The sequence below is a fragment of the Natrix helvetica genome (genome assembly GCF_964273705.1).
Source record: "Natrix helvetica genome assembly, chromosome: 12".
Classification (NCBI taxonomy): Eukaryota; Metazoa; Chordata; class Lepidosauria; order Squamata; family Natricidae; genus Natrix; species Natrix helvetica.
Window position 1 is genome coordinate 963,424 of NC_138556.1, and position 20,555 is coordinate 983,978.

The 20,555-nt window shown below is 41.1% G+C and overlaps 1 protein-coding gene across 5 annotated transcripts in view; it reads left to right on the forward strand.

The window, feature by feature from the left end:
- UACA (uveal autoantigen with coiled-coil domains and ankyrin repeats) overlaps nt 1-20,555 on the forward strand; it is a 45,855-nt gene that overhangs the window by 9,982 nt on the left and 15,318 nt on the right. For 4 of the 5 annotated variants that reach the window (XM_081964911.1, XM_081964913.1, XM_081964915.1 and 1 more), the window contains exons 2-14: nt 2,884-3,017; nt 5,105-5,193; nt 5,625-5,689; nt 6,818-6,875; nt 7,204-7,274; nt 8,663-8,769; nt 10,057-10,238; nt 11,680-11,720; nt 12,005-12,094; nt 16,314-16,421; nt 17,401-17,433; nt 17,752-17,850; nt 18,922-18,958. In XM_081964911.1, the coding sequence (XP_081821037.1) occupies nt 2,884-3,017; nt 5,105-5,193; nt 5,625-5,689; nt 6,818-6,875; nt 7,204-7,274; nt 8,663-8,769; nt 10,057-10,238; nt 11,680-11,720; nt 12,005-12,094; nt 16,314-16,421; nt 17,401-17,433; nt 17,752-17,850; nt 18,922-18,958 (1,114 nt within the window). The remainder of the gene's footprint in view (nt 1-2,883; nt 3,018-5,104; nt 5,194-5,624; nt 5,690-6,817; nt 6,876-7,203; nt 7,275-8,662; nt 8,770-10,056; nt 10,239-11,679; nt 11,721-12,004; nt 12,095-16,313; nt 16,422-17,400; nt 17,434-17,751; nt 17,851-18,921; nt 18,959-20,555) is intronic. The other variant, XM_081964912.1, reaches the window with a different exon arrangement.

A 20,555-nucleotide genomic window follows, 5' to 3' on the forward strand; every position in this document is an offset into this window, starting at 1 on the left:
GTCCTAAGATTCAAAATGTCTGGGAATCCCCTATCTTGGAGGGATTGTGTTAGCGACTTCCCAGTCCAATTTAGCTGTGTATTTGCTGCAAGTGTTTAGTTCATGCTCAAAGCTAATGAGGCATTTTGGAATGAGCAGTGATTGGAGAGCATAATTCTTCCCGTAGATGCGTGTTTTATTTGAATGTTTGATTTCAGAATCTGGCGGCAGTTTGAAAGGAATGGAAGAGAACCTGCTGGACATTTTGGGAAGGCTCCTTAGTGCTGTGTCTCCCATCATTTTGTGGTGCTTTGAGGAATTGCACAAGACTTCCAGGCTCATGTTTGTGATGCTCTTCCAGTATCTGATTTGGTTTTGAAAGGGTTATTTCAGATAACAGATTAACAGAGTTGGAAGGGATCTTGTAGGTCATCTAGTCCAACCCCTCGCCAAAGGAGGACCATTTGATTTGATTTGATTTGGCTTGGAAAGGATACAAATGGATCTGAATGGTGTTATGAGGTCTGTTTGGCAAGCGGGAGACCCTTTGAAAAGTGCTAGAAGGAGAAGGCTTAGAGGGCAAGAGGGCCGGGAGATGGGGTGACCCCCAGGCCACCCATGTCCAATAAAGGCCACTAATAGTTGTGGGATCATGAACTAAAATGCCTGGATCAGTTTTGCTCATTGATTTTGAGCAAGGGAAATTGAGCGGGCTCTTGCCTGAGTCGAAAGGGACTTGGCACATAGACAGATGGTGGCCTCCTTCTATTTTGTTTAAGCCATTTAGACAACAAATGCAGGTGTTTGTTTTTAAAGTGGGTTGTGGAGATGGGAAAGAAACCAGAAGAATAGTTTGTAAATGGTGGTTGCAGTACAAATTGGACAGTACTTCTTCCTTGATGCATGGATGTGAATGCACTTGCTTCAAAAACCGTCACTTACTCTATTCCTCCTCTGGCAGCTCCTGTCCTCTTCAGCTTTTCTTTTTATGAGGTGCTTTCCACAGTATTGGCTGAAGAAAACAGACACATTGAATGGAGACTATGGTGCTTATGCCTTTTGTTTCTATCTCATCTACTAGATGAGACAGATTCTCTACTATTCAATGGTCATTTTTTCCTTGAGGTTTAATCTCTAAGGAGTCTGGAGAACAGGAGGAATCTCATGAACAATATTAGTTTGAATTGCAGTTCAGAGGCTGTTACTGTCATGTGAGAAGCTGTGGTTTCACACACAGATATTACTCTTTCAGCCTGTGGTAGTGATCAGAGCTGGGGAGGATGAGAATATTTTGAGGGGAAAAAAGACTAATTAAAAACCAAATAATACACTGTGTGCACAATTATTAGGCAAGTTGTATTTTGAAGGATTAATTTCATTATTGAACAACTGCAGTGCTCTTGCTCAATCCAAAATCTTAATAAACCACAAACCTGAATATTGAAGAAAGTAAAAGTGGGGTTTTGGCTTTCTTAGGAGAATATCTTATGTGTGTACAATTGGAAGGCAACTATTAGTGTGCAGAATTATTATGCAACTAAATGTATGAAAATTTGCCCATCTCACTTGTTTATTTGCAGCTGTTAAAGTGAATAATAAACAAACAACTCAAAATGTACAAATAAACATTTCTGACATTTCAAAATGTTGATCTGTTGACAATCAACTTTTTGTGCAGCAGCAACCACAGCCTCCCAGACACCATTCAGAGAGAGCTACTGTTTTCCTCCACCATAAATCTCCCATTTAAGAAGAGCCCTCACGTTCTCAGTAGGTTTCAGGTCAGGTGAGGAAGGGGGACATGTCATTATTCTGCCAACTTTAAGGCCTTTACTGGCTAGCCACACAGTGGAGTACGTTGATGCACGCAATGGAGCATTGTCCTGCATAAAAATCATGGTCTTCTTGAAAGATGCAGACTTTTCCTGTCTTCTAAAAACTGTCAGTAGGTTTGGAAGTTGATTTTGAGTCCATCTTCAACCCAAAAAGGTCCAGCTAGCTCACCTTCAATAATACCAGCCCATACCAGTACCCCACCTCCACCTTGCTAGCGCCTTGAGTAGAAGTGGAGCTCTGTGCCCATCACTGATCCAGCCACAGGCCCTTCCATCTGGTCCGTCAAGAGTCACTCTCATCTCATCAGTCCCTAAAACCTTTGGAACATATTCAGCTATGTCTTGGCCCAGTCTTGCCGTTTCAACCTATGTGTCTTGGTCAGTGGTGGTTGGGTTTCAGCCTTCCTTACCTTGGCCATGTCTCTGAGAGCACTGAACACCTTGTACTTCTGGGCACTCCAGGTGGGTTGCAGTTCTGGAAGATGACAGCACTGGAGGATAAAGGGTTCCTGGCAGTTTCACATTTGATTCTTCTCAAATCTTTGGCTGTTAATTTGCGTCTTTTTCTCAACCCATTTCTTGCGGCAACAAAACGTTTGATGGTTCTGTGATCCCACCCCAATATCTTAACAAGGGTGCTGCATCCCTCTGAAAGACCTTTTACAACTTTTGACTTATCAGAGTCAGTTAAATCTCTTTTTTCACACATTTTGCCCGAGGAAAAGAAGCTATAAATAATACTAAATAGTAGTAAAAGAAATAATACTAATAAACTAAAATAATAATCAGTTTAAGGTGGCTGCTAAAAATGTAATTGAGTACATTTATTTATTGTATTCTTAGACCGGAGTAACACCTCCTCCAGGGAGTTTGCCTGCAAAAGACCTTACAACCTGACTTTTCAAGTGGTTTCGCCTTTTAGAAATGTGCCGGATGAGCAACAATTCTTTTAGCTCATCCATTTTTATTGGAGACACTCACTACTTGCTTAGAACAAATATTTTCTAGAATTCTTGCTAGATTTTCCAATACTGATATTTATTATATTTTTTCTGCCTTTTTCAAACAGTTGTCTGCAGATTGGAACAAATATGATGATCGTTTGATGAAAGCAGCTGAAAGGGGTGATTTGGAGAAGATCTTGTCTGTCCTTGCTAAAAAAGGAGTGAACCCTACAAAACTGGATCTGGAAGGGAGATCTGCGTAAGTAGAAGGATAGGTTTGATAGCAACTATCCCCCCCAACCCTGTGCAATTTGGGGGGAAACTTGCATGGGCAGCTCTTCATCTAAACTAGATTTTCCAGAGGGATATTGTTCTTAATAGTCCTTAATATACCGTATTTTTCAGACTATAAGATGCTCCATGATTTTGAAGAGGTAATTTTTTTTAAAAAAAGTTTTTTCACTCTGCAGGTCTCCCAAACCCTCTTCACGCCTCGTTTTTTGCAAAAACAAAACAAAAGGGGCATGCAGAGCTTTGGGAGGCCTGTAGAGTGCTCCTGGGGGCTGGGAGGGGGGGCAAAAGCGAGCCAAAAACGGCCCGTTTTTTGCAAAAAAGCGCATGCAGAGCTTTGGGAGACTTGGAGAAATGCTCCTGGAGGTTGTAGGGGGGGCAAAATTGAGCAAAAATGGCCTGTTTTTTGCTCATTTTTGCCCTCTCTAGCCCCCAGGAGCACTTTGCGAGCCTCCCAAACCCTCTGCACGGCCATTTTCGCAAAGAGGGGGGGGGGGGGTTCGGTAGGCCAAAAATGCTATATTCAGTGTATAAGACGCATCCAGATTTTCACCCTCTTTTTTGAGGGGGAAAAAGATGTGTCATATATACATTTTTTGATGCAGTAGATTTGATTTAGTGTTTATTTCTTAGGAAAGCTCCTTAACCCTTACAAAAAGTGCAGTAAATTTTTTTTAAAAATAGACAGTTATTGGGGCTTTTATTCTGGGAAAAGAATCCCATATTTATAACTTGTGTTTTGGAATAACCAGCCTTATTTGAAATTCTGAAATTTAGAAATATTTAGACAAGCAATGGAGGAACCACTTTTGCAAACATTCTATTACATGCTGACAAAATTGATTAGCCTTAAACCTTTCTCTTTAAGCAGCATCTGGAAATTCAAATATTCTTTTATTTAAGCTAAACTCCTATTTCACAATATGAAAAGTTCTCTGAAAAAAACTCAGATGTATAGTTATGCAGTGAAGGATACCTGACATGATATTGTGCATGAAAAGAATTTCATGTTGTAATGAAGCAGAAAATGAGTGAAATGTAGTCCTCAGTTTGTGTTCATTTGTTCAACCATGGCAGACCTGAAAACAGGAATGTATGACCGGCTGTGAGATTCCAGCTGTTGCAGCACCCCCACAGATGCATGATCCTGATCTGGGTGCCCAGATCATGATTACAACGTCATAGGAGCCACAGTAACCTTTGCAACCTTCCCTGCTGACTCTCCACAGCCGAAGACAATGGGGAAGTCAGCAAGAAGTTTGCAAGTCCCTCCATATTTTTCTTCCTCCCCCGCCCTCCCCCAGGATTTCCAGCCCTGCAGGCCCTCCCCTGAGACACTCACTAAAAAGGAAAGATGTTGGTAATTTCCAAAGAATATCAGCTGTAAATGACTCCACAGAATGACTTTCTCTCTGAAGTTGAAAAGGGTGAGAATGATGATTGCTTGGAATATTCTGTATAAGGTTCCTCAAATCCTTTGTGGCAAGTGAGCCTAGGAAGCAGGATTGGTGGAATGGACTTTAGGGTAGCATCTCTTGGCAATATCAAGCCTTAGGTGGCTCAAGGGCCGTGGCAGCTATTCAAAACTAAACAAGGAAGGGAAGGAAGTAAAATGTGGCCACACTGCTCTGGGGAGACTCTCGGTCTGTGTGAGGAGTCTGGTGCACCTTTTGCCCCCTGGCAGCATCTCACAGGGCCACTTCCTGGTTGGGATTGCGCACTTCAGTGAGATTTCCCTCCTTAATCTGTTGGGGTCGATCATTCAATCCTATCAACACCATACGCTTTACAGGCAGGTTGTAAAAGTGCAGGATTTCATTCTACTTTAGCTGGAGCTCAGGAAGGTCATGTTCTAAAGTCTAGCAGCTACAGGAAGGTTATTTATTTGGATATTTTTCTTATATAATGTTTATTTCTTCCAACTCACATGTTGGAATAATTTCAGCTGCAGAACTGGGAGCAAATTATCTTGGACTCGGTGGGATTTACTTGTACAGAATGAAATTGTGCAGGTGATCAAGACATTAATTCCCCCCCCCCTTTTGTTTCAATCAGATTCCATGTTGTAGCTTCAAAGGGTAACCTCGATTGTCTGAATGCTCTTCTTGTTCATGGAGTTGACATTGTTGCCACTGATATAGCAGGTATGATTTCCTTGTTTAAAAAGAACAATTGCATGTTGTTACTTCAACAGCTTTGAAAGGCCAACTAATGTATTGTGTGTCTGGCCCTGTAAGCCTGTGGGTTCTATGGTGCTTGTTTTGTTGCTTTCCAATATAGTATCTTATTGACTCCCCCTCCCCCCAAAAAAGAGAGGCGTGGAAGTATTTATTCTGCACTACAAATCAATTTAAATTAATTTTAAAACCCCCAGTTTTCTTTCTTTTCCTTGAGGTATATAATGTAGTTAAAATACAGCAACCAATTTAACCTGCAATTGGAGCCACACAGGGTTATCTATATATGTATAAATCTCTGGGTGTTTGGGGAGGGGGAATAGGCATTTCTTTGCTTATGTATGTAACCTATATATTCTGGTTATGTTCAGAATTTACTTGTTAATTCTTCTCTTCAGGAAGGACTGCTCTACATTTAGCAGCAAAATATGGACATGCGCTTTGTCTGCAAAAACTGTTGCAGGTATTAAATAGTTGACAAATTGTTAAATGTTATGTCGAAAAGAAAGCATGATAGGGAATTTTGTTTCTTTGCATGGGGAAAATTTAGGACCTTGATTAGCTATATATAGTAGTTATCAAATGTCCAGTGGGATTTCAAAAAAATGTAAAAAAATTAAGCAGAAGCTGAATAACTTTGCCTGATAGAGGTGATTTCTCTCCATATGCAAGGTTCTTTTTCTTTGAGGAGGTCAGTGGAGGTCAATGTAGGTTTTGTGTGTAGCAAATCTCTCCATGGGGCAGGTGGGAAAACACCTGGAAAAGAAGCCTTGCAGATCCATGTGGAGCTCGTGGACTGATTTTGTAGAAAGCTGCATTATTAGAGTAAGTAGGACAGTGATGGCGAACCTATGGCACGCGTGCCACAGGTGGCACGTGGAGCCATTTGTCAGGGCACGCAAGGTGCTGCCCTGTCAGCTGGCCAGCGCGCATGTACGCACTGGCCAGCTGAGTTCACCCTTTTTTAAAGCCATTTTTCGCCCTCCCCAGGCTCCAGAGACCACCCAGAGACCCTCCGGAGGCTTCATGAGCTTCCCTGAAGCCTCCGGAGCGCAAAAACCAGCCCTACAGGTAAACCAGAAATTTGGGAACGTACTTCCGGTTTGTTCAGAGGTTCATTTTGACTGCTCCGGAGGCTTCATGGAAGCCTCCTCAAGCTTCCGGAGGGCTTCCGGGGGGGGGGGGCTGTTTCGCCCTCCCCAGGCTCCTTATAAAGCCTCTGGAGCCTGAGGAGGACGAAAAAAGCATGCAAAAAATGGGGGTTGCGCCTGTAGTGTGCGCATGCACACTGGGGGGGTCGCACATTGCATTATGGGTGTGGCACGCACACACATGACCCCCCTGCGCTCCCCCCACTTATGGCACGCGAGCCAAAAAAGTTTCGCCATCGCTGAGATAGGATGTTACATAATAACATCTTAAATGAGTGTTCTTGATCCATGCATGTAACATTTTTGAATGAAAATGTGTTTGAAATGCCGCTTGAAAAGTCGCCTGGGTTAGATTTTGTTATTATTAAACTGTAATGGTAAATATTGAAGGTATTGAATCTCAACACAATGGTACTAAGATACGCTTGGCTCTTCTACAGTACAACTGCTCAACAGAAAATGTGGACCTGCAAGGACGGACTGCTCTTCATGATGCGGGTAAGGGAGAGTCTGTATGTGCAACCAGGATTCCTAATTTAATGAGAAAACTAGCAGAGCTACTAACAACATGGAAAAGCCAATGATGAATGCAGATGCTGCTTGTGTTTCACCAAAAGATGGATGATAATTGTTAAGGAACTTTTTTAATTACCTCAGTACTTTGAAACAGATGCATTCTGATTGAGAAATTGACTATTATGTATTAGTAGGTATTATTAAAACAGTCAAGAGACTTTTTCCATGGATCCTGCAGCCAATAAATAACCTACCAGTAGTTAAATCTTGAATTTTCCACCAGTAATATATGTTGTTTTGCTTCCCAAAGCAATGTCGGATTGTACATCCAGTGTGCAGTTGCTATGTGACCATGGAGCCTTGGTGAATGCCAAAGATGCTGTAAGTTCTTTCAGAATCTTCTTTCAGGAATGGCCAAGTTCCTGTTGCTTTTTCTTTCTTATTAAATAAAATTTTATTAAACAGTACAATTGCAGTGGTACCTGATATCCATCATTATATGGTTCTTGGAAGGGCAATGAGTACCAAACATTTTTTTCCTATAAGGAATAATTTAGTGAGTCACAAGGCAGCCGACACTAACAAGTTTGTGCATTGAGTACCAAACGAACATTGAGTACTGGGACAAAATTTTCATGTCAACATGCATCAAGTACCAAATTTGATGAGTTTCATAGCAGTTGAGTACCAAGGTACCACTGTACATCAATAAAAACAAATACAAGCCAAAAGAAAAAGAAAAAAAAAGGAAAATATTAGGACATGTGGAAAAGAAAAAAAATAGAACACCAAGAAATAAGAATATAATAAAGGAATGAAGTAAATGAAAAAGAGACTCCTGCATTATCTTCAAATTTAGTAGCTTAAATACAACAAATGATCTTTTCTTCCTGTATTCCATCTTTTGTCTAAACAAATCCATAAAGCCTCATTTCAGTCCTGATGTCAGCAAGAGTCCATTAAGGATTACTGGAGATAACAACTTGCCTATTTAACTTTGATCAAATAAACCAAATTATATTTCTTCCATTTACTTCTAACAGTCTTAAGCTTTAGTGCCTTCAAATAATGTTGCTAAACTTGATTTCTTTTCATTTTTTCTTTGTCCCTGCTCACAAAATTCTTCAAAATGTTAACAAGCTTATTTTGTAAATCCAATATAAGAAAATTTAAATCACTTCCTTGATTTATTACTTGTATATCTCATTTTTAAAGAAATTCAAAACAAAAGCATTTTCCCATGGGAAGGATTCTTTTATAATGAATTTCAAAATCTTATTTCAAATTTATCTGGACCCTAAATCCATTTGCAACTTTCTAAAATTGAAGCTTGCTTTTGCTTTTTTTCCCCAAAAGTCTTTAAAAAAAAGTTCTCAAACTTGCGGGTAAAACTTTTTTCATTAAAGATTGAAGGAAAATCATCCTGCATAAACATGTCGATGCAAAGACTCCCAATAGCTGAAAAACAGTTAATAAACAATTTCTGAAGGAAGTGTTGTATGTGTACTTAGTGACGTTTCAAAGGCACCGATTGTGCTTCGAGCAAGATGGCTTTCGCTTTTCTCTTAGAGATGGCTGTCCTGCATTCTCTTTGTGAGCTTTCTGGAGTACTTGTGGGCGATCTCAAGTCCACCACTTGTCTGCAGAGGAATTCTCGAAGAACAGGTCTACTTACCAGTACTTCATTCTGCACAGGCATTAGCTCTCCTTTTCATGATGCTGCCTGCCATTTCTTCCCCAGAAGTTCAACTTTCTTGTTCTTTTGCCAGGATGGAAGAACACCACTGGTGCTGGCCACTCAGATGTGCCGTCCAACTATATGCCAGTTTCTACTGGATAGAGGTGCTGAACTTAATGCAAGAGATAAGCAAAATAGGTAAGATATCTTCCTGCAAGTCATCTGCAGATAATCTACCTATATGCTTCTGGAAGACGTTAGAGTTAGTTTCTCTGTAGTAAAACCCTACTGAGATCAAGAAATTGTGAGTTTTGGGCCCCATGGATTCTGTAACTGGAAATATTTCATACTTGACTCAGAAAGATCTTGACTTGTCTTCCTTGAATTTGGTGTCCAGTTTGGAGGTTCTCCTGGATTCACAGCTCCTACTAGAAGAGCAAGCTAGCAGCTTTGGCCAGAGCGGTCTTTGTGTACTCCATAATATGTGCCGCTTCTTTCTGCCTGTTTCTGGGATGTTCTTAGCCATTAATGTCTCATTCACTTCCTTGTGGGCTATTCAACACTATTTGTGGACTGCCCTTGAAGACTGTCTGGAAGCTACAATTGGTTCAAAATGCAATGAGGTGGATAGTTTTGGGTATCTTTTGTAATAGCCATGTGGCATCTGTATTCTATGACCTGCACTGGCTGTCAGTGGGCTTCTGAGAACAGTCCAAGGTGCTAGTTACACCACGAAAGCCCTGTATGTCATATGAGTAGGGCATTTGTGGGACCACATGCCCAGAAGCATATCTGAATGTCCCACACAATCCTTCCATGAATCAGGACCACCTTACAGGGCCAAGGAGGAGTGTCTTCTTGCTGGAAGCTTCTGCCTTGACCTATTAGCAGGCAGTCAAGATCTGGCTTGTTCCTTGGCCCCTGTGGGGCAGGAGAAACAGAATTTCTGTGTTTCTGTAAGCCCCTTCTGTAAGTCGCCTCGAGCAGCCACATTTTCTTAATAAATAAATCAACGATGCGCGCGCAGGGAGCCTTTGGATTTGGGTTGACCAGGCTGAGCTCCCAACTCCCACAGTTGCCGCCGGCTTCCCCTTTTTCCTTTCAGGCTCCTCCGGCTCCTGAAGTAGGGAAGGACCCCAGGTGGGGACTTGAGGACCCCAGGTGCCGGGCGCTCCTCCACCTCCCACCCCGCATACAGGGAACTGAGCCCAAAGGGTATCAGAGGGGCATCTGCCTCTGGAGCACTTCCCCCCTCCCCCCTATTACAATATTGAAATTTTCTTTCATAGTTTTTTCATAATTCTGTTTCTTCCAGTTCTGTTTGTTTAGCAACCACTCAAAGCTACAAGGGCACTGAAAAAAGTGACTTACGAGTGATCCTCACTCTTAGGACTATCATAGCAACCTCATGGTCACATGTTCAAAATTCAGGGACATGACAACCGGCTTGAACTGTATTCGCATGCTTTCTCCTTTCTCCTGCAGGACCGCTCTGATGTTGGGCTGTGAATACGGCTGTAAGGATGCCGTAGAGGTTTTGCTCAAAAATGGAGCCGATGTTTCTCTGGTTGATGCGCTAGGGCACGATGGTTTTTATTACGCACGGATTGGGGACAGTGCTGAGATCCTGTCTCTGATTAAGGCTGCCTTTGAAGAATCCAGCAAAGGTACATCAGCTTTCTTTATATCGTCAGGGGAAATTTCTTCTTCACTCACGATACTGCCATCTCCTCCTTGTTTCTGCCCATCTGATAAGATCTGGTGGAAGTGGTTACCATCTGGTCCTTTTCTTCATTCAGAGGCTTTTTTTTAGTTGTTCTCCTTCTTTGGAAATGCCTTTGCCCTAAGATCCCGAAAGCCACCAAAACTGGGTTTTTTTCCAGAAGTCTAGGTGACAAAAACTTGGTGACTCTTGTAATTTGGGGGTTAATTGATATGGAGCTTGTCAAGATTGAAAAACACTTAAGCTTCCTGTGACTAATATTGCTTTTCATTTTGCCAAAGAACTGGGGGGAGGGAAGGGTGAGATAGAATGCGGAGGCTGTGAGAGACAAGGTCACTTCTTCAGGTGTTGGCCAAGATGAGGAACAAAAGGCTGATTCCTAACTGGACAATGTGACCTGTTCCGTGGGAGGAGGGGATGAAACTCATTTTTAACTATGCAGGGTTGTGCAGGAAAATTTAGAGTTGGTTTTGCTTTCTTCAGTGCTGAAATGATGTACTCAATAAAGTTTTGCTTTGGGATTTTAAAGTTCCTGAAAATACCTGCTTTCATTGGGTTTGTTAATTGGACAGTTGACGGAGCTATTTTCTTTCTTTCTGCCATGAAACTTTGTAATTGTTTGCTTAATGATTTTGCGTTTTATGGTTCTATCATTTTATTGTTGTTCTGAGCCGCCGAGACTCTAAGATGGGCAGCTACACAAATATAATCAAGCAAGCAAGCAAGCAAGCAAGCAAGCAAGCTGGTGATTTATTTATGAAAACAGGGTTTGTAAGCTGCTCACAGGGCACCTTCAAGGAAGCAGGAATGAAATGATATGCTTTTAATGCAAGATTTAGAGCTTAGGGACGGAATCTTGAAAAATGTAATTGGAGATTCCAGTTGTCTTTGATTAGTGAGTTCTTCTTCTTAGACTCTTTGTAAGCCAGATTCTTCTGATACTTTTGAGATGAACTACTAATTAACTTCTTTTTCATTTGTACATTGTTTATGTCTAGTATTACTCCTGTTCCTCCTGAGCCTCAGAGGCATTGTTGATGTGAGAGGCACATAAGCTCTTTAAATAAACCAGCGATGTTCTTTTCTTGTTTGCCAGGTGTTGTTAGAGTTTTTATCAATTTCCCTTCAGGCTTTACCCTCAACAGATCGAGCTCATGTGATTAATGGGTGTGTAATCCATTGAATCCAAAAGGGTTTCACCTATTCTAAATCATCTTTGGAATTGATGTTCTGTATTGTTGGATATAAAACATTAATGGAGATGCATTAACATTAATGAACATTAATGGAGATGCAGACTAGTAGCTTCTAAAGAATAAGTTTGTTTTTCTTCACATTCTCCCTGAGCTTGGACGGAATATCTAAACAGGATCTTTGTTTTTAAGCAGGTTACGAAGTAATGAAGAAAGGGCAGCAACTATTGAAGGTAAGGTGAGGTCCAATGTACACCTCTAATTTCTGCCCCTTGGAGGTGGTTTGGAGGAAGGTCTGCCCTCTGGGGAAGATATTAGATTTTTGGCATCACCAGTGATTGTGGCCTTTCTCAGTGTGATCAGCTCTCTTTATCAGCATCTGTGGTCAAACCTGCCATCTCTGTCCAATCTGCAGTTGCCTAATGTGACTGTAAGGAGTGGGGGACTTGTGCAGATGAAGTAATTAGTATTTCTGAAATATTTCCTTACTGAAGATGAACTTCAACATTCTTTTCAGGTGCCCAGCATGCTACCCAAATGGACTCAACCTAATATCTTAGACGAAGTGAGCAATAAACCATTTCTGAAGGAGCACCAGAATGTACAGGTGAAGGAAGTGCCTTTGAGAAGAATATGACACTTAATCTATCACCTCTTGAAAACTCTCGCTTTGTTCTTAAACTACTACTCAGAATCCTGCAGTGTCTGGTGCAAACGTTAGTTGCTCACCTTGGCAGGATATTTGCGCAGCTCGGCAAAAGAAATGCATACAAACGAACCACCAAAAGAGAAAGATAATAATGGTCTTTGCCAACATGTCTAACTTGCACAAATGTCTCATTGATGGACATAAAAGAACAGGATAACATCCTTTGAATTCTTGGAGTGGCATGGTGCTTTCTGGGCCATGGCAGGCCAATTACATACAAGCAGGAACTCATTAGGTAGCCTGACATTTTTCCACATGGGGTGTGATGGTGGTGATATCAGAACACCATTTTAGGAATATCATTGGTACAATTTTTTTAAGGTGCCATCGTTGGTCCTTAGTCCAGCTGAAGGTCCTTGAGCAAACGAAGCTCTTTAGAGCAGGTTCACAATTACTTAAATGTATCACAAATGCTTCTTTTTCATTGATGGTTGGTCTTCAGAGAGTGAGAACAAGAGTTTGGTTAGCAATTGGCAACTGATGAGTGAAAATACATAATTTCCACTAGGTCAGGTCTTACATGTATTTTTATTAACTATTATTACAGTTAGTCTAGGTCAGGGTTTCGTGAAGTGTTTCATCCTAGGACTCCTCTAAGATCCTCTCAAGGGACCTTCAAATCAAAATTAAATATCTAATCAATATTAAAGTTTGATCAAACGATCATGAGAAAAAGTAATGGCAGCAAATGCATCAATTTTAATTTGGAGGGTTCCATTTTTTTGATTAGTTTATTAACATATAAAATACAAAGCCATATAAAAATAAATGGGAAACTGAGGGAAGGGAGAAGTGTGGGAAAAAGGGGGAAAAGAATTAAGCATCAAAATACAATTTGAAATAGTTAGACTCAACCCCTTCTCTCCTTAGCATCATACAAAGGTTTATATCTAATGCTTGGTGTTTTCCCTTGCTATGTGGAAATAGACTGCTGCCATTGTTTAAACAGATAGTTGCAAGTATTGATAACGTCTGAAACGAAAAAAGAATCTTCTGCATCTTTTCTTGGGATTTCTTCTTCTTCTCTAGGTTGATAGTATTGTATAAAATAACCCCTCATAACTGCTTTGCTGGCATCCCACACAGTTATTAAATTTGTCCCTTTGCCCAAATTATTATCAAACTATTCATTCAGCTTTTTACAGTCCTTTACAATCTCCTTTTAAAAAATTAAATGAGTATTTTTAAATATTCCATTTAGAGTTCAAATTCTTTTTTCTAAGTACCAGAAGAACTGGATTATGATCAGAAAAAGTTTTAGGTAAAATGTCAACTTTTAGGATTTTATTTGCAAGAATTTTAGAAACCTGCACCATATCAATCCTTGATAAATACTTGTATCATTCTGAAAAAAAAATACATGCTCCAGCAGAGCCATTTCTTTGCTTCTATTAATGCTAAATTAACCATCATCTCAAAAAATGTCTTTGGTAGTTTACCCTGGGAGGATGTAAACCTTTATAGATGTTCTATCCAAAACTGGGGAAATCATCCCATTCCGATCTCCCAGAATAAGTCAATTTTCACACATAAAAGGTAGTAGTTGATCCATAAGATATTCAGAAAAATAACTTTTATCACCATTTGATAAAATCCAACTTCTATTGCTTTTATTCCATTAAACTCAATTTCCATTTCTGCAAATTTACCATGTTCATCTGATAAAAGTAACAGTTTTAAATTGGGGTTTTATATCTAAAGCAATTCCATTAATCTTTTTTACACCAGCAGATATAAATTCCTCCCCATGTCTTTTATTTATTAAATACTTTTTGTTTTGTTTCTTAATATGTGCTTGAAGACAAATTATATCAACATTAAGTTTCCTTCAATAATGAAATATTTTTTAATGCTTAGATGGGGCATTTTCCCCATTAATATTCCCTGTTGTAAACCTAATCTCCATGCTTGGATAAAGTACCGTATATACTTGAGTATAAGCCGAATTTTTCAGCCCACTTTTTGGGCTGAAAAATCCACTTCGGCTTATACTCCAGTGACCCCCCCCCCCCCCAAAAAAATGTGGCTCTTTAAACATTTTAATGCAGCTCTTCTGTGTGCCGGGCGCCTGCTTCCCTCCCTCCTCTCGGGCTTCGGAGGGAAGCTTCTGCATAACCCCGGCGAGTGACAAGTCTCCCAGGCTGTAATTTGCCGAGCTGTACACGCGCGCCTGTTTTCCACGGCGTGGAGCAGCGGCGAGATTCTGGGCGGCGAGCGATGATTCCGGGGGCCATCAGTGGGGGGGGGCAGGGTCCCCCCTCGCGTTCCTCATCTTCCCGGATGGCCCCTGGAATCATCGCTCGCTGCGCAGAATCTTGCCACTGCTCCACGCCGTGGAAAACAGGCGCGTGCGCACAGCTCGGCAAATTAAAGCCTGGGAGACTTGTTGTCACTCGCCTTTGCAGAAGCTTCCCTCCGAAGCGTTCCGAGGGAGGGCTGTAAACTTTCCTCCAAAGTCTTGGGATGTTCTGAGGAGCCCCCCAAGGCAAAACGCCGCTGCCAGGTAGTTAAAAGTACGTCTCTGATTCGTCTCTGTCAGTCTCTCTCTGATTCCCTCCCTCACTCCCTCTCTCTGTTCCTCTGTCTGTCTGTCTCACTCAAACACACACACACACTTTTAGCAATTTTATTGTTATCTACCTGTATTTTTATTTTTGAAATTTACCGTGAGCTGCTGCATTTCCCAGCCTCGGCTTATACTCGAGTCAATAACTTTTTCCAGTTTTTTGGGGTAAAATTAGGGGTCTTGGCTTATACTCGAGTCGGCTTATACTCAAGTATATACGGTAGTAAGTTCCTGTATGGACATATCAGCCATATCTTCTTCGGTGTTGACTTTTTGAGGTCGATCTACTTCTAGTTGCTTGTCTGTATCCATTTCTCCAGCTGGGTCCAAAATTAGTTTATGATCAAGAAGTCTTTGGCTTTTTCTGTAGAATTCAATCTGAATCTTTGCTCTTGATAAGTAAATATCACTCCAAGTTTATCCCAGCAGAAGGGAATTTTTCTCTTCAGGATATTAATAAAGAAGGAATAAGCTTTCTTTTTTCTCAAGATTCTGACAGGAATTTCCTTCAAAAAATTATATCCAAATTTTCCATTCTTAATTTAGATTTGAAGTGGCAATCCAAAATATGATCCATTTTAGTTCTTAAAAAAGCCTCTTGATAATTTTCTTGTAGTAGCAAATCTGGAATTTACTCTATAAATTTTATCTATTTCAAAGTCGGGGTTCTTTTCTTCCCAATGTATTAACTGGGCCAAGGCTTTAATCATACTTACTCTAATATCCTTTCCAGACCGTTCAGGATCCACTCAAAATCTTAATTGGAGTTGTTTGCTGCTTCTGTCTATGGAAACTTTACTTTTCCTGCTCCATAGGCCAATTGAGGATGTATTGAAGTAACCAGAGCCAGCTCCCCAATGGGTTACGTGTTCCCGAGGAAAGCCCACCAACCCTATTTCCCCTTCTATTTCTCAAAGAGCATTCATTAAAGAAAAATGAGTGCAATGGGCTTCCTTTTGCAGTCATTCAGGATTGATTCCAAAACATCCCCTGTAAGAACCGCACCTCCTCTTCTGGATTGGGAATTGAAGGCAATGCCAGCCTTGTTTATTCCACTGGCCTCCTGTAGAGAGGCTCTGGGTTCATCACAGTCTTCTTGCTGCATTAGCCAAACCAACCAGAATAATTCTGTGTGTCTCTGCTGCTGTCTCAGAATAAAAAAATACATTACTTACAGTGCTACAAAGTTTTCTGCAATAGCATGTAGGTTTTTTTTTACTATAATTATTAAGAATTTTAATTGCAATAGTAAAAAATTAATACAAATGAAAGTTAAAGAAATGGAAAGAAAGAATAAAAAGTGCAGGAAAAATATATAAACATAAAGAAATGACTTCCAATATTTTTGGGGGGATGGGGATGAACCAGCCAGCAGACCGAAATCCCTGGCCGCTTTCTGTGTCCTGTTTCCCCTGCTCAGATGTAGCCTCCTCCCTGGAGAGTGGCCAATGGGGAAACAGGAAAGAGAAGGTCTCACTTGGGGAGGGAGCTAAGGCTGGCTGCAATGTCTGATGACATCCTCACTTTGAATAAGATTTTTTTTGCTCCCAGGAATTAGAAAGAGAAAATGAAGACTTGAAAGGAAGAATGAGGGAAATTCAACAGGAACAGCGAATCTTACTAGACAGAATAAGTGGATTGCAGTTGCAGCTAAATGAGGTAACAAGCCCCAGTTTGTCCCGCAAACATTTAATTGAGATTGCTGGTATAAAATGCCAAGCCTCAATCCCCAGATTTTCCTTTCTTTTTTTCTTTTTATCTACCATCCCTTTCGGAACAATGGTTAGGATGAAGGTGATGCCATTTTTTCTACTCGGAGGCATGTTTCTCTGACAGAAGAGTTCCCAATCTGCCTTTTGAAGTGGAGTGCCCCCCCCCCCCCAATTGCTGGAAACTGGCACCACTTTCAGCAGCAGGGCCAATAAAGCTGCAGCAGTGGCCAGTGTGCCCAAGGGGAAGAGGCCTTCTGGAGAGGGATGATGATTTAGCAGTTGAGGCCGGGAGACATTGCTGTGGTCTCACCCCGGCAGCCCCCTGCAGCAGGCTTCTCAGGATGATTAGATTGGGGGATGTGTTCATTTCCCCTGGTTTTTCACTTTAAACAGAGTGATCTAAAAGTTTAAATGCTAATCTGCATTTGGGGATCAAGCCATATTGTTGCTACCAAAAACTTGTCCTTCTGGCTTTGATTGATTGTTCTACCTCTTGTGTTAGAACAGTATTTTTAAAAAGAAGCTGTACTGGCATGGCTTCCAAGCTTTTCTTTATTATGTGGAAGGAAAGAAGGTAATTTCAAGAGAGGCTGATCTCTTTCTTGCTTTCTCTCTTCCCTTCTGCAACTTTGGTCTCAGAATTGTGGCTTCTTTAAACTGTCAGAAAATTTGCTAGGAGTTGGCATTGTAAAGGACAGGATTTGTCCTTTGTCCAAAATTCTAGTTCTTGTGGTTATTTTTGTGGGGGTATGAATGCAAGGCAGAATAAGTCTGTGTAGAGAATATTTTTTGCCAAATCTGAGACAATACATGAAATGCAGAAGAAAATTATCCTTTGCCAGGTGAATTATAGCACTAACCATTCATGAATGATAGAAGAAACAATAATTTCAAATATCTGAATATGTGTACTGTTTTGTTTTTAGGAGCAAATGGTTGCTGATGATCTTGAAACTGAGGTAAAAAAGGAAATTCTTTCTTTTGTTCATTCTCATTAACTTGACAGGAAAACATTTTTCCATCTCCTTGGATGGAGATGGAATTACCCAATAGATCTAAAATAATAAAATAATAGGAAGGGGTGCTTTAAAAACATTTTGGGTTAATTGTGCTAACACACCAGGATTTATGTAATGGCAGCATATGTTAAGTCTCAAATAACTTTAGCTATACACTGGGGGATATTTGTGTATATCAAATCTATAAAGGTATATTATCCCAGAAAGAGAATCAGATATTTCTGGCTCCTCATAGCAGTGACTGTTGCTGTCTTCTAGAAAGATGAGCTGAGGAGGCTTCTGGCCACCAAGGAAAAGCAACAAGAAGAGAGTCTGCGGATGCTTGAAGCTCTGAAGTCAAAACTCAGGTTCCATGAGGTAATGTCCCTTAGTTTGGAAAACAGTCTTCAGTTCTAGCTTTGCAGAACCACATGAACAGTGTCATCTGTTGATGAACAGGGACGTGGTGGCTCAGACTCTGAGCTTGTTGATCAGAAGGTCAGCAGTTCAAATCCCTAGTGTTGTGTAACAGAGTGAGCCCCCGGTACTTGTCCCAGCCTCTGCCAACCTAGCAGTTCAAAAGCACCAAAAAACCAATAAAACTTTGTTTTTGTTTTTTTTAAAAAAAGCATGTAAAAAATGCAAGTAGAAAAATAGGGACCCCTGGTGGGAAGGGAACAGTGTTCCTTGCGCCTTCGGCGTTGAGCCACATGACCACGGAGATGTCTTTGGAGAGTGCTGGCTCTTCAGCTTTGAAAGGGAAATGAGCACCGCCCCCTAGAGCCTGGAACGAGTAGCCCGCATGTGCAGGGAAACCTTTACCTTTACAACAGATGACTTTGGTTTCAGCACTTGCAGTGAAGACGAGTCCTCCCCACCTCCCGCCCCAACAAAGCATTCTGTTTCATGGCTGAATGGCTCTTGCCGTTACAGATTTTTCCCCTGATAAATCTACTTCTTGTATTTTAAACCATTGTTTCTTGCCTGTTTTCTGGATCAATTCTACCCACTTGCTTGTATGACAGCCCTTCAGAAAGAAGTTGGCCTTTTCTTTCTACAGTCTCCTGTGTCTAGGCTGAAAGCAGCCAATGCTTTCCACTGTTCCTCACCCTGAGCCTCTTGGCTGGTATCCTCTAGGTGTGTGCCAGTTTGTAAATATCCATCCCCAAATGCAGAGCCCGGAACTGGGCATACTAATCTGGCTTTAGTCTGATCAATGCAGAATAGGGTGAAATTGTAACTTCTCGAACGCTAGTTAAAGAGCTCGGTTGTGTGCTACTATCTTGTGCATCCATTTTGTTGATATGAATGAAACTTCTGTACATTTTACCTTGAATTTTATCATTGGTAATTCTGAAGGAATTTAAGGAAGGAAAGAAGACTCATTTAAAGTTCCTGTTTGGCAACCAATTAGCTATGTGAAACCATGTCTGTTTTTTGTGATTTCAGGGTGACCATGCAGGATCTGGAAGCAACCTTAATAACAGTAGGTAGCTTTTGAAATCTTCTTCAGCATGCCAGGCAGCCTTTCTGTACAGTTTTGTCGTTGCTTATTTCTGCAGCCTGTAATTGTGTTTGTCTTCCAGGAAGCAGATGAATTCCTAGCAGACTTCTTCCAAAACAATGTGTGGGTTTTTTTCAGTGGGCAGGCAGTGGGAGGCAAGTTGAGGAAATGTGTGTTTGGTAGGCTTCTCAGTAGAATTGAGTCCATGTGCTGAAGGAATAGGGATGTGCCCATTGCAGACAGATGCTGGTGAAGCCTCTCAAGGGATGGACAACAGGAGGATGCTAGATAGCCCAGGGTGGGACATTTTGTACCTTTCAGAGTTGAGAGAAGGCTGGTTCTTCTAACACCACATGACATTCTGCCCTCCTTGCCTCTCCTTTATCTTTTGCTCTCTGCCTCTTTTCTGGAGGAACGTTTCATCCTCAATGTTGATGTTCGTGAGTCTTCTGACATAGTTTTTAGATTTGTATATGTGGAGGTAAACAAGGCTTCCATTTCAGACAAGTGACTGTCCGGTCTCTTCTTAAAAACCTCCAGTGATGAAGCACCCAAAACGTCTGGTGGCAAGTTGTTAATTGTTCTAACTGTCAGGAAATGTTTCCTTAATTCCAGGTTGCCTCTCTTCTTGATTAGTTTCCATCCATTGTTTCTTGTCTTGCCTTCTGGTACTGTGGAAAATAACATGACCCCGTCTTCTTTGTGGCAGCCTCTCAAATACTGGAATACTGCTATCATGTCCCCTCTAGTCCTTCTTTTCTCTCGATTGGCCATAAACAAATCCTGCAACCGTTCTGTCAAGCCTGCCTCCATTCAAAACTCTAGAAAGAAAACCCCCAACTCCATTGATTTAGAGAAGAGGTACTTTTACTAAGTTTGAAAAGTTAGCAGCAAAAGCGAGGCAAGATCTAATTCAAAACACTCAAAGGTTACAGATTAAAAATCACCCAAATCCCTCCTCCCAGGGTCCAGCACTGGGAGTCCAATCAACATCCACTATATGATGTTGTGAAAAGGCCTGTCTTCAGGTGTTTCTCCCATCTGGAGTCTTAGGACAGTTGGCCTTGATGGAGTGTAAAGAATTCCACTCAGCAGTGCCGTAATGCATGAGTGCAAACCTTCCTTTCAGTTCTCACGGGACTACACCAGATCCATCACAAATACCTGAGGCCCCCGTCCCCATTATTATGGCAGCTGATAGCAAGCGCACTGAAGAAACCCATGCTGGAGATCCAGTTGACACATTCATCGTATATTTTAGTCTCCAGGGCCTTAATCAACTTAGTTGTTGTTCTTTGCACTTTTTCCAAGTCTCAACATCTTTTTCATAATGTGGTGACCAAAACTGGACGTAAGCCGTGGTCTTACTAAGGAGACAAAAACCTGGACGTCCTTGGCAGCTTTATGATAGGGATTCTGAGTAATGAAAAGATACAGATTCCAGCACAGGGAGAATGAATGGACACGCCTTTGTTATCATAGCAATATTCAGAATTTGAAAATCACATTTCATAGAACATAGTGTAACAAGGTTGGAAGCGACTTGGAAGTCTTCTTATCCAACCTCCTGCTCAAGACA